General features: G+C 38.0%; 1 protein-coding gene across 1 annotated transcript; it reads right to left on the bottom strand.

Moving 5' to 3' along the window:
• Nucleotides 1-1,043: 1,043 nt before the first annotated feature.
• Nucleotides 1,044-12,607, bottom strand: LOC148035204 (calmodulin-binding receptor-like cytoplasmic kinase 2). The gene is made up of 7 exons (XM_087680169.1): nt 12,190-12,607; nt 11,477-11,729; nt 11,170-11,384; nt 10,120-10,288; nt 3,883-3,972; nt 2,505-2,803; nt 1,044-1,878 (listed from the first exon to the last, which is right to left on the bottom strand). The coding sequence occupies exons 2-7, from the start codon at nt 11,715-11,717 to the stop codon at nt 1,582-1,584; spliced, it is 1,311 nt and encodes a 436-aa protein (XP_087536295.1). The 5' UTR covers nt 11,718-11,729; nt 12,190-12,607; the 3' UTR covers nt 1,044-1,581.
• Nucleotides 12,608-13,438: the final 831 nt, after the last annotated feature.

Below are 13,438 nucleotides of genomic sequence, written 5' to 3'. Positions count from 1 at the left end.
GTGCAAATATTAGTCTACCATTGATTAATAATGTTGGCATTTGATGTCAAAAAAAGAAAAAGTAAAATGTAATTTGAAGGGGGAGACTAGAAGAATGATATCTTGGAGCTTCAATATTGACTACAAGTGAAGGGTTGGTTAACAAAATTGGATGAGTATGCATTATAACACTACGTGTAGAAAACCTTACACTACATGATCAAGAAACGTTTTAAGTATCATATCAAGATAAACATGGTGCACATCACAAAAGATGTTGAACCAAACTTGTCATTGAATATGTGGGATAAAATTGCAAAGGTGATGAAAATTGGAGTCCAAACACCATATGCAAGCCTATTGTCAACTCTTTGTTGATTCGATCATATGAGGAGGCTAGATTACACAACATTCCTTCACAAGGCCATGCTAGTATCATCCAAGTAGGTCCACAAGGCCATGCTAGTATCATCCAAGTAGGTCCACATTTGATGTTTCAAAAACAACAAGAGGCACAATGCAATGGGTCGGATGTGGACTTCCCAAATACTTAGGTTGGAAAGAGACTAGTATGTGAGAAGGTATGAAAAAGATAGAATACCAAGAAATCCTAATAATGGTTGATATGGATCATATCCTATATGCTACAATCGAAAGGAAAAAAGACAACTAATCTCATGAGCAAGGTTAAGTTCCAATTGCAAGACTACAAGCTCTACCTCACAGAGTTAGGATTTTCTTTGTGCCGTTATCAAATTTATACATTAAAAAATAGCATGCTTGAATGCCTAGGGATGAGCCATGGTGCAAGGTCAACCAATCAAATTTTGGACTTGGTTTCCATCTTAACCTTTGAACTCCTATATGCCATGGGCCTTGATGGCCAATGCAAATAAGAGCACTCTTTTTTCTTAGCCCCCCAAGAGAGTTGTATTAAATGGCATCTCACTAATAATTACCACTAATGTGAATTTACAAAGCACAAAATCCCAGCATTAAATTAAAGAAACAATATCTATAATAATCATTAGAATGAAGAGTTCAATTGGATTCGGTCCACATTGAATTACACCTTGATTTGGCTTGGGCAAACTTCAAAAACACTTCAATTCAACAAACAGAAAAACCTTTGCATTTCTTTCACCAACCTATACACAATGACCATTGCACATTGACAGAGCTACATCACCCTCCAAAGGCATGACATGTATACAATATTGCTCACCTCATAATGCGGTAGCTTTTTACAAATGACATAAAATGGATTACCATTCTGCTTTCATAGACAAAACATCATATGGATGGGAAGCTGACCTTAATCTGATCAAAATGGAGATTAGGTACCTCATCATGAAGCACAATCACCCTGAGTGAAGATGAAGCTGACCTTTAATCTGATCCAAAGGGTAATTAGGTACCTAACCACTCACCCAAGTGGAGTGAGATCAAAATGGTGAGTAGGTATCTAATGATCAAGCACAATCACCCAAGTGAAGATGAAGCTGATCTTAATCTGTTGAACAGGGTGATGAGGTACATAATCAATCAACCCTAGTGAAGATAGAATTGAGAAAATTCTGTCAGCATGTACACACATATGCATCAAGGCTGCAGGCTATATTTATGGAAATCAGAGTTTTGAAGAAGTTGCAGAAGAGGCTTTTGTGAAGATGATGATGATGGTGGTGAATAAGAAGCAAAGATGGTCTTGTAGTCCTTTCTGATGTTCCAAAGCACCTCGGCAGTCTTCTTCATGCTGGGTCTCTGTTGCTTTGTTGGGGATGCACATTGGAATGCTAGCTCCAATACCTTCTCCACCATCAAGCTGGCAGATGGACTCTTCTCAAGTTTTGGGTCCAGCGTCTGTAGAGCCTTGCCATCGTGGAACATGTCAAATGCCTGCAGCATTTCATTTTTAATTAAGTAAGAGCCTGGCATCAAGATTGAGCAGCTCGGATCCCTGTAACATGTACTGAATCGACTTGGTGCTTGACATTATTTCCCAAGATTTCAAGTCTCTCTCTCTTGCCTGGTCAAGAGTTGTTTTTGCTCAGTCTACCTGAGCGGCACCATTGATCAGAAAGCGGGGAAGACTATACCCATGCTTTAGAAACTGTATCTTACAACAGACCGACACAACCAAGTCTCAGGGTATTCCCTGTCTTAGAATTCAGTTTTCCAAGATCTTGTCTATTAGCCCTAGTCAAGTACAGACCCTAAACAGTTTGCTAGCATTGCTTCTATGCATGCTATTGTGACCTCGCTCCTTGCACAAATCTTAACCACCCTGGCCATTAGCTCATATCTCGACAGAGAAAGAGCAGGCTCCCACATGAACCATCTAACAGTTTCTTAATTTAGTTACTTGAACTTACGGTTCTTTGACACTACCACGACTGTTGCTGCTATGGTTTTCAAATGATCTGACCTGATATCGAGTACTGCTTCAAATATATTAAAGGTCACGAATTACTGTGCAGAAATCAAACTATTGATGAAACAGAGAGTAGAGAACTTCCACTAACCCATCTTGCAGTTATTCTCTCACTTCGCTCGCGTTTCTGCTCAATGGGATGCCTGCCTGTAAGCATTTCAACAAGCAGTATCCCAAAGGAGTAGACATCACTCTTCTGTGTGAGCTGGTAAGTTCTGAGATACTCCGGATCCAGGTAACCGGCAGTCCCCTTCACTTGTGTAGAGACATGGGTGGAATCAAGCTCCCAAGGCCCAAGACGAGAGAATCCGAAATCAGCAACTTTAGCTCGGTAGCTGCTGGTTAACAGGATGTTAGTGGACTTTATGTCACGGTGGATGATAGGTCTATCTGCAATATAGCAATGGCACATTTGTATGATCAGAAAAACACATGCAAGTAGTCTGACTTCACTGCAAAATAGCACATCAGTATGTTCCCAAAGTAGATGCTGCCCATCCCATGTCACTGCTCAGAAAACATTCATCTGTCTAAGTCAACAGAGGCCACCATCCCATGCCTAGTGGATAATGTATCTATCTGCATAGCAGACATAAATAGTTGAGAAGCACAAACCCTTCCCAATGTCAGTGTTAATCTGTCTAAGACAACAGAGGCCCATCCTAGGCCTAGTGGATAATGTATCCATCTGCATAACATGATGTAAATAGTTGAGAAGCACAAACCCATCCCAATGTAGGTGTTAACATCACTGGCAAATAATACATCACTAATGGAATACCCGTACCCCCATGTCAGTGTACCAGCACTAATGTCAATGCACCATCACTGCTAACTAGCACATTCATCTGTCTAGAAGAAAACGCAGGCCCATCTCATGCCTAGTGGATGATGGGGGTTCTATCTGCAAGCAATGACATAAATCATGTTCAGAAGCACAGTCCCATCCCATGTCAGTGTAACATCACTGGTAAATAAAACATCGCTAATGGCATACCCATCCCATGTCAGTGTGACATCAGTGATGTCACCACACCATCACTGCTAAGTAGCACATTGAACTATCTAACTAATGGCATACCCATCCCATATCAGTGGACCATCAATAATGTCACCACACCATCACTGCTAAGTAGCACATTGAACTATCTAACTATAACACAAGACCATCCCATGCCTGGTGGATGATAGGTCTATCTGCATAGCATGACACAAGTCGTGTTCAGAAGCACACACCCATCCCATGTCAGTGTAACATCACTGGTAAAGAACACATCACTAACGGCATACCTGTCCCCATCTCAGTACAAAATCCCTGCTAAATAGCACATCAATATATATGTTCAAGAAATCACAGGCCCATCCATGTCAATCTTCAATATGCCAATGAACAATTCAATATGAGCCAAGATGTTATGTCAACTGATTGTTATAAATTCATAAAGCCCATCTGCAACAGCATGGCTTACCAGCATATAGATGCAGGTAGGTAACTGCATGTGCTACATCGATAGCAATGTCCAATCTTGTAGCCAAGTCAAGAACTGTACCAAACTGACCTGCACAAATCACATTAATTGGTAATAACTCGCAACTCTCTCTCTCTCTCTCTCAGAGCTATATGTATTACATCCATTTCTGACCACCATTTTTAGCTCTTAATCTCTTCTCATACTTTCCTATCCCACCCAAGTGAGTTGGCAAAACTAAATATACAACTGATCATTCCTCATAATATGTTACCATTGCCTTTGTCATCTTAACCGCTAGTTGATACTACACCAACATTTTCTCCTCCTATCCCTTTGCTTATCAACATCACACTCATATCATGCATATTTCTAATCAGTTTTATTGTTAGGAAGGCCCCTTAGGGCAATGACTAGGTGATGGTCAGAAGCTGGGATGAGACAACTTTTTAATTTACTCTTGAGTCAACTAAGCATTGTGGTCCTTAAGCATGTGGACACGTGGTTTTTCAGAGACTACTTTCTATTTTTAGTTGTGTTTTTATTGAATCCTCTAAAGCAGCATGGGGGGCATAGAGGTCAAGAAGTTGAAACAAGTAGTTTTATGAAGCACCGTTTCATCTATTGGAGAAGAAATCTACCTTTGCACTATGACAAGGTCTAAATTTTTTACAAGGTTATGAGAGAAGAGCAGTTTGATTATTTGTTCCACATGAAATCATAATGTGGTGCACAATACCTTTTATTGGAATTATGTGTTGTGACAAATACATGTTGAGATTGCACATTACTAAAGGTTGAGAACTCTACAGCATTCACTTGAGATACTAGACAACTCCCCCATCTCTTGACTAATATTAGCAAATGCAAGCAATCCTATATTGTGAGCAAAGATTCTACATATGGTAATAGTAGTAAGGAATTCAACAAGTTGTTGGAACAAGCAAAAAACTTCTCATAAAAGCAATCACCAACAATCAAGAAACACATTTTCAACAAAAATCTCGACAAATGCTTGTAGAAAAACCAAGACTAGCAAAATCTTGAAAGGGTAATCCTCAAGTGCACTTGCGCACTCTTGTTTGTAACTATACCCTTCACTCATTTTAAATGCATAGTTTTATTGTCAAATCCGTTAAAACCTTATAACAAATCTAAAGAACGTACCGTATACTCCAAAGTATCCTAACATGTTAGAGACAACTCACCTCACATCCTTGTCCAACAACATCAACATCTACATTACCTTAGTTTTCCAAGTTCTCAAAAAATGTTGAGATGAAGGGTTTTACACAAGCTTTATATCATTTACCCCTCAATAGACAACCTTCCTTGAAGTTAACAAAAATAACATGCATTCACTTACATTTTTTATACTTTTTCTTCCCTTCCAACATGCCTACCAACAAGTGATAGTCCATTTGGAAAAGGGTGTGTTGTGAGTTATCAAGTCAACTCTCTTGACTAGATGGCTACATGATGGGTCCTTACCTTAGGGTGTCTAATGTTTGGGTGCAAAATTATCCAATAAAATACATTGTAGCACTTTTAACTTTCAAAAAGATGCAAGCCATGAATTATATAATACGAAACAAAGTTGTGGAATAGTTTATCATAATGCTTTATGGATTAAGAACTGTTGAGTTATATTCACTTCATTATCATTCAAAACTTTGAGAATTTTTTATTGAGATAAGGCAAATCCACCGAAATATTTACCAAGGGTGCCTCCCCTCCAGGCATTGACCAAGGGAGTAGGCAAGCGTCACAATGGCATTATTCCTATGTGCAACTTGCTTCGCTTGCAAACCAAATAAACAATAGAGCTTGAATGCACTGGGACCACCTCACATGACACTACTAAAGAGGGGGACCAATTGCACATTCAAGTGTGCAACAGCTATGATGTACGTGAATACACCATGGAAACACTTGTCCAACCAACCGACTCCAGCTAGCAAGACTTGAACCCCACAACCTCACAATTATGAGCCCAAATTCTAAATGCTATGTCATCCAAGTGGAGACAAAACTTCAAATTGAGGTACTTTACATGCAAAGAAGAATCAAGGCATATAATCCAATACCAAAAAACAAAATTCATGAAAGCACTAAGAAATGGATGAATGGATGAAAAGAGGGTCATTGTTTTAATATAGAGAGAGTGACAAGGATACACATACAAATAATGACAAGAATAAGCGAGCTTGATAAGAGTAAGAAGAATGTCCTCATATTCCAAACCATATGTTTGCATAGCCCTTAGCAAAGTATATTTTGATAGACTTATTATCTCTACACTTTGTCTAGGCATTCAAATTCATTCTTCCTTACACACGGTTTATGATATCTTTAAGACATACAACCTCTTTCAATCAAAAGCAACCATTAAGAAAGGCAAAGGTGATTATATACACATATACATAAATGCCATTGGATTTTGGCTTTTCAAATTTTCTTCTTCATGTTGTGTGTTTCCCAATGTATAAACCTTTATTATCAAGCTTTTAGATTATATCCTTTAAAATAAGAAGCTAAAAATTAGTAATGCTTTATTTGGAAGATTATAAACTCTTAGATCACATAACATGAAGCAAATATTTGATCATAAAATCATTCAAGCTTAGGATACGAATATGAAGATCATTACAAGTAGCTACTTACATTTAAGTAAAATACTTAACATAAATCTAACCAAAAGCTGAGCATACAATTACACTTAGTGTTACTATCATCTCATGCAAAGTCTTTTATACTTGAGGTATAGAAACTAAGCTAAAAGGCAAGCCATAGGTCGTAAAATTTGATGGTTATGCTTAAAGTAGTTTTTCTTAGAGTCTAGAGCAAATTACATGCATTATTGCAACAAGTCCTTGTGCTTGATAATGCTAAGCTTTTTGATAGAATATTGACAACAAGCTCAAACCAATTCATTGAATATTAGCACCTTGAAGTTAGGATATAAAGACTGCACTGAGAATCATACATTAAGCATCAACAAGGAAGATCTTGAGCATTTGCATTTGCAACAAATACACTCTTTTGTAGTGCCACAACTTCAAGTTGGATACATGGTAAATGCATCTAAAGCAAGTCCTTTGATGTTAAAATCAAGGTATACTTTGGTTGGATCTATGCATAAAGCAAGCTACATTTAAGTATGTGCATTCACTTCCAATCCTTGACATATACATTGTTTTATATTATCCACTATACATTGTTATTCTAAAGCTTAGTATCCGAGTCTTTTGCACTTAGGGCATAAAAGCAAGTCATTTAATTAATTTAGGTGTTTACATTTGATTAATTTAGTGAACTTGAATCAAGTTACATGACTATACTAGAGTATAATTGGGATGAAAATTGAAACAAATGATATCACATTGGTATATAGTCAAAATTTGTTTTTCTAATAATCCTACTCAATTTTTTATCACCCTTAAATCTCAAAAGTCTATCCCAATAAACGTGAAAGTGTGTATACTTGAAAATCTCAAAGTTCATCCTAGTGATTTTCAAATAGCATGTATACTTGAAGTATAAAGCATCTTGGCACATTGAAGTAAAGTTCAAAAGGACACTAGATTTGTGGTGTCCTTGTCATGGAAACACCCAACATAAATACAAGCCATTGAATCTTTTTCCTTGATTGCAAGTATATTTGTCAAGCTTTCAAATTCCTTTAAATTATAACAAAGGTACTCATCCAAAAAGAACCTTGAGTTGATTGATAATCCAACACTTTTGTCATATGCAAAGGTATTAACCAACATAAACATCTATGAAGTAGAACACTACTTAGACATTTTCCAAACATTCTCATAGTGTAAAATCTATAAGGTAGTCTTGAAAAAAATATGATGCATCACAATTTTTTCCCTTGATGTCCATATTTCTTGGGACTTTTTTCGTTGGTTAGATAGAGAAAATTTACTTTGAACACTATACTTTCTAGGACTTTTTCTTTGTTGTTTGGCTAAAGATTTAAGTTCACAATTTTTTCAAGTGCAAATCTAGAAATCCAATTCATGTTGCCATAAGCCAAATAAACTCCATTTGGTAGAACATGAAAACAAACTATTTTGTTTGGCATTGCATACAATGCTTAGATTTGTAAATCTAACAATATTCTTAAAGTCAATGCCCACTTTGGCATGTTGCCTTCAAAATATGTCAAAGTTAAAGTCTATCAATGAGTTTTTCTAAAAATGTAGGCCTCACATTTTCCCCTTATGTGGTAAGCATGCCCCATATATCTAAAAATCAAGCTAATGGGAAATTAAACCTACTCCCTTTTAAAAATACAACAAAAAGTACTCAAGAATTTTTTATGCCATAAAGCATAGGCAAAGATCTAATTTCAACTTTATCATCGAGGCTATCCAAATTCCCACCATAAGATTAAAATTTAGGAAGTGTTTAGCCAAATGTAAAATATGAGCTAGAAAGACTACAATGGCTCTTGCCATCTCTACAATAGCATTCTTACCAACACTAAAGCCACAATTTTCTCTCTCCATAGACTATAACTTACTTTTAATCTCGAACTTGCTAGTTTTGCTAGAAACTCAATGCCAACTTAAAGATCATAGGGCCCATTGCAATTTCAGCTCACAAAACGACACATTATACTTACTTTTGATCTCGAACTTGCTAGTTTTGCTAGAAACTCAACGCCAACTTAAAGATCATAGGGCCCATTGCAATTTCAGCTCACAAAACGACACATTATACTTACTTTTGATCTCGAACTTGCTAGTTTTGCTAGAAACTCAACGCCAACTTAAAGATCATAGGGCCCATTGCAATTTCAGCTCACAAGACGACACATTATACAACCAATTCTTTAAAATATGTCTCCTAATACATGGGAATACTGATAACTTTCACTAAACTAGAATGTTGCCTTAACAAGAGCATGGGGAGTGAACCTTGACTAGGTAGGATAGTGGTTAGCACTAAATTTTGTTCGACTAATTTATGAGTATGCACAAGCCTTCCTACAAGTGAAAGGAGAAGGTGGAAACATCTCAATTTGTAGCATTCATGGGATCATTGAAGAGTCTAAAGAATCATGGTAATCTTTTTAGAAACACATTAGATAGTGCTATTGATCCAAAAGTTGCAAGTACTTTTATCGCCTTAATCTAATGGATTGAGCCAACCAAGAGTAATGACAACTTAAACGTAATGAAATGTTTTTGTTAATGTTCCAAGAAGTTAGATTTTCTCTACAACCCCATACCAAAGATGCTACAAAAACAAGATCTTTTATCATTTTGATCTAATAGATCAAGCCAACCAATATAATGATGACTTAAAGGTAATAAAACGCTTTTGTTAATGTTCGAAGAATTTAGTTTTTCAATAACTTCCCCTTCCAAGGAGGCAAGGCAAACTTTTTTTGGCCTTTTGGAGTGTGGTGTATGCCTACATCTTTCTACGTTACACGGCTCCAAAACAACACACACATGCTGTAAAGACTTCATATGATAATGCTAAGACTTATGCAACTCTACAATTGTAATAAAGGTATTTGAAATTTCCTTGCATTATGTACACTAGTGGCTAGAGGCACATTTCCTCACACTATGTACATCGGTGTGGCTAGCGGTATGTTGGCCCACTCTATCAGTGAGAACACTCATATGTCTGGAAAATTAAGACTTCATACACATTGGAATGAGGGATCTAGAAGCTGAGAACGTGTTGGAGAATTTTTGGTTCACCTCAATAATTAACATAGAGTCTTGTTAGTATGAGGCACTCCGATGTTATTTTATGTGGAATAACAATTTTTATATGCCAATATTACAAGAAAAACAACCGCTAATCTCACAACTGCTCACCAGGAGATTGGACTGTAGTGAATGCAAATATGCATGTGGAGAACTAAATTTTGCCCATTTTGCTTGCGAAGAGGTTGTACAACACCTAGACATCAGCTTACTCTTAAGACTATTTCAATTCAATCCAATACACCTGGATTACACATGTTATTGCCCTTTTTGATAGGTAAATGGTTAGGATAAGTGAACATATTGCAACGATTCGATGTCACATTATTGGTAACTGGCCCTTAATGCTAGTAAAACTGGAGATCCAAACCCCTTCATCTTAACATATTGAGACATCTTGATTGGACACACACACATATATATAAAGGAAAGAAAAGCTGGCAAAATACAATCTGCAAAGTTTGTTTTATTTTTATCCTAAGGGCAAGAGGACACATACCATCGAGGTGCTGGCGCAGGTTTCCATTGGGAACATATTCAACCACAAGGATCCTTTCGGATCCTTCTGCAGCATACCCTATGAACTTGACCAGGTTCAGGTGCTCCACATTTGATAGAGTGCTCAGCTCACTCCGAAACTCTGCCGATAGCTGCATGTCAGATGCAGTCTGGCACATGGGGAAGCCCAAAAAGCCTATCAGCAATAACCCCCACATCTAAAGAGCCCAACATTACCATAGACATATGCGCATATAATTGAGTAGATATGGATTTATGTTTGTATATCTGTCTGTGGGTATGTATGTATGTATGCAGTATGTGTATCTGTCTGTGGGTATGTATGCAGTATGTGTATCGATGTATGTATATGTGGTCATAGCTATGTATGTATGTCTGCAGTATGTGTATAGATGTGTGTGTGTGTGTGTGTGTGTGTGTGTGTGTGTGTGTGTGTGTGTGTGTGCACGTGCGTTATCATGGTGTGTGCATGCATCCATCTGTGCACATACTATGCAGATGCATGCATGTCACTTATGTGCATACTCATGACATGGCAATCATCCATCCATCCACACACACGCATTGCTACATACATATGCATGTCGATACATACACACACACACATGATTGCATAATCATGATCTATGACTCTTCCATTCATATACTATAGTCACATAAACCCAGGCAGTACTGGTGGATACACATGCATAAACAACGTTTCAGACATCCATCCACACACATACGTACCTACATACATATGAATGTAAATACATAAGTATATGATTGCAGAATCATGATCTATGACTCTTCCATTCATATACTATAGTCACATACACCTGGGCAGTAGTGGTGGATACACGTGCATGAAACCAGGTTTCAGACATCCATCCACACACACATACCTACACACATATGCACATTGACACATACATACATGATTGCATAATCATAATTTCTAATTCGTACATTCATATACTATAGTCACATACACCCAGGCAATACTGGTGGATACACCTGCATGAAACCAGGTTTCAGACATGAGTATCACCTTTTTTGCCCTTTTCACTGCAACAATCCTCCCATCCTTTAACCTCCCTTTGTACACTGTCCCAAACCCTCCTTGCCCAATTTGGAGCGATGGTGAGAAGTTATCAGTAGCTTTCATAAGGTCAGACACCGTGAATGTAATAGCATTATCTGCTGGAGCATGGCCAGTCGCTAAACTTAATGGCTTATCTGTTTTACCATCATCCCATGAATTAACTGCAAACAACATGGTTTCCATTGGTCCAACGGAAGATAATCAATCAAGAATGACTCCCTGCGATATGTTGCACAATAAGGTTGAAACCCACCTGAAACATCCTGAAATGCAAAGGTTGTGCTATCATTGGTTACTGGTGCAAAGCAGCACCTAAAGGAACTCACGATCCCAGGGCTTTGCTTGGTGCTTTGCAGCGGTGTCGCACTGCTCAGGCTGTCCGAGAAGGACTTCCTTGAGTATTCGTTTGATTTCTCATCTGGATTAGATGATCTCCGGCTCCATTTAGCTCTTTCAAATAGCGACAACACATGGTCTTGAAGTGATGAAGGCATATCAGTTTATACCTGAGGCATTACAATGCTGAGTCTTGATGCATTCCATAGTCTTCTGAAGAAATTATATGTCTTAATGCCAAAGGATATTTCGCATCCCCTGATGAAGAAATCGATCTCTGATTAGAAGTTTTCTGAACCCAAATCACTACAATACATTAATGCAGGAAAACTCATTCAGACAGTTGACTTCTCTGCATCCTGGCAGTGCCAAGTTAATCTCTAGAACCAGGTTTGATTCTTGAGATTAGACATCAAATAACCTACTTCTGAATCTTGAGAGAGAATTCTTGAAACAGGCATTAAGGTTGAGACTGCTCACACCTTGGTCCCAAAAAGGCAGAAGCTCAAACAGGAATGAATCGTTCTCTATGATGAAGAAGGAGATTGGGGGCTAAATGCAGAAACTCAAACAGGAACGAATGATTCTCTGTGATGAAGAAGAAGGCTGGGGGCTTTCTGATTGGATTACCTCTAAATGGTTCTGCATCAAAGGATGCAAGACGCGACTCGATGTGTGGCAGGCTTCTGAATCTGCAATAGACATAGCATTGCCTCTTCGGGCTTCAAAGGGGGGAGCGGGTATGGTTGCAGATGGAGCTCTCTTCTTTAAGGGAAACCGCGGGTGTTCCAATTCGCTCAAGTGGGCGATTAGAGATTATGAGGAAACTGATATGGGTATCAGAATCTCTCTCTGTGTGTCTCTCTCTCTGTGTCTGTCTGTGGATCTCTGACCTCCTATGGCCACAAGAAAGAGAAAATAACCCTTGACTCGGTTCATTAAAATCAAATCAAAGGAATTGGGCGTGAAGGAAGGTGGACCAGCTAAGCATATATAATAATGAGAGTAGGAGCACTCGATGGAGGAATTTTGCATCCATGGCTTACTTGCTTGCCTTCTACTACATTATTCTTACACTTCTCCAATCGATGTCTTTATCTTACACAATAATCTTAATGCTTCTTAATCATTGTCTCTAGACTAGACTATAGAGAGGGACTTTGTCCAAGCTCACTCCTAAAGAAGACCCTAGACTATAGAGAGGGACTTTGTCCAAGCTCACTCCTAAAGAAGACACTGTCTGTGTACACTAAGTTTCATCTCAATTGAGTTTGCTTGAACTCTCAACTTGCCACAAAGCATGGAAGAATCAATCCCTCACTCATTGTCTCACCTTATTCTCTAAGAAGTTAACCTTTATAGACAAGCATCCTTTTATGTTTGAATGCACATCCTTTATCCTTTACTATTATTAAGAGAAGGTTGGGGAGGGGGACTCCTGTCCATTTGAGGGCCTTCCCCGCCAATGCATTCCCAATCACCACGTGGCAACCTACGTGCCCAGCCCCCTCACAATGGGTACTTTCACAGAGAGCTAGACAGGAAGACGATGTTTGTCCCATTGGCACATCGCACAACGAAGAGAGCTAGATCAATTATAAAGGGAAGGGTGGGGTGGGGAATGTAGTTGAGCTTCAACCATGAAAATTCAAACAAGTAGGGTAGGTAAGGTAGTTGGAAGTGTATAAACATATAAAATCAAAATTGTATAAATGTTTAAATCGAAAGCGTATAAGCGTGTAAACATGTTAAGTGAAAAATCGAAAATATATTTTGGAAGTGTATAAATGTATGGATAATAATAATAATATATTTACTTATTTATATGTTTATATAATGATAGGTTTATATGCAAGATAAGATCATTTACCCAAATGCA

This window comes from Lygodium microphyllum, chromosome 6, assembly GCF_053477565.2.
Source record: "Lygodium microphyllum isolate KBCC chromosome 6, Lygodium_microphyllum_v1.1.10, whole genome shotgun sequence".
NCBI lineage: Eukaryota > Viridiplantae > Streptophyta > Polypodiopsida > Schizaeales > Lygodiaceae > Lygodium > Lygodium microphyllum.
Note: the sequence above shows the minus strand (reverse complement) of the source record. Positions and strands in the feature narration are given on the sequence as shown.

Coding starts and splice junctions, on each gene's coding strand:
- LOC148035204 (XM_087680169.1), bottom strand. CDS start 11,717: ATGCCTTCATCACTTCAAGACCATGTGTTGTCGCTATTTGAAAGAGCT. Junction 11,385..11,476: donor TGCATTTCAGGATGTTTCAG/GTGGGTTTCAAC, acceptor TGTTGTTTGCAG/TTAATTCATGGGATGATGGT. Junction 3,973..10,119: donor CCTGCGCCAGCACCTCGATG/GTATGTGTCCTC, acceptor TGATTTGTGCAG/GTCAGTTTGGTACAGTTCTT.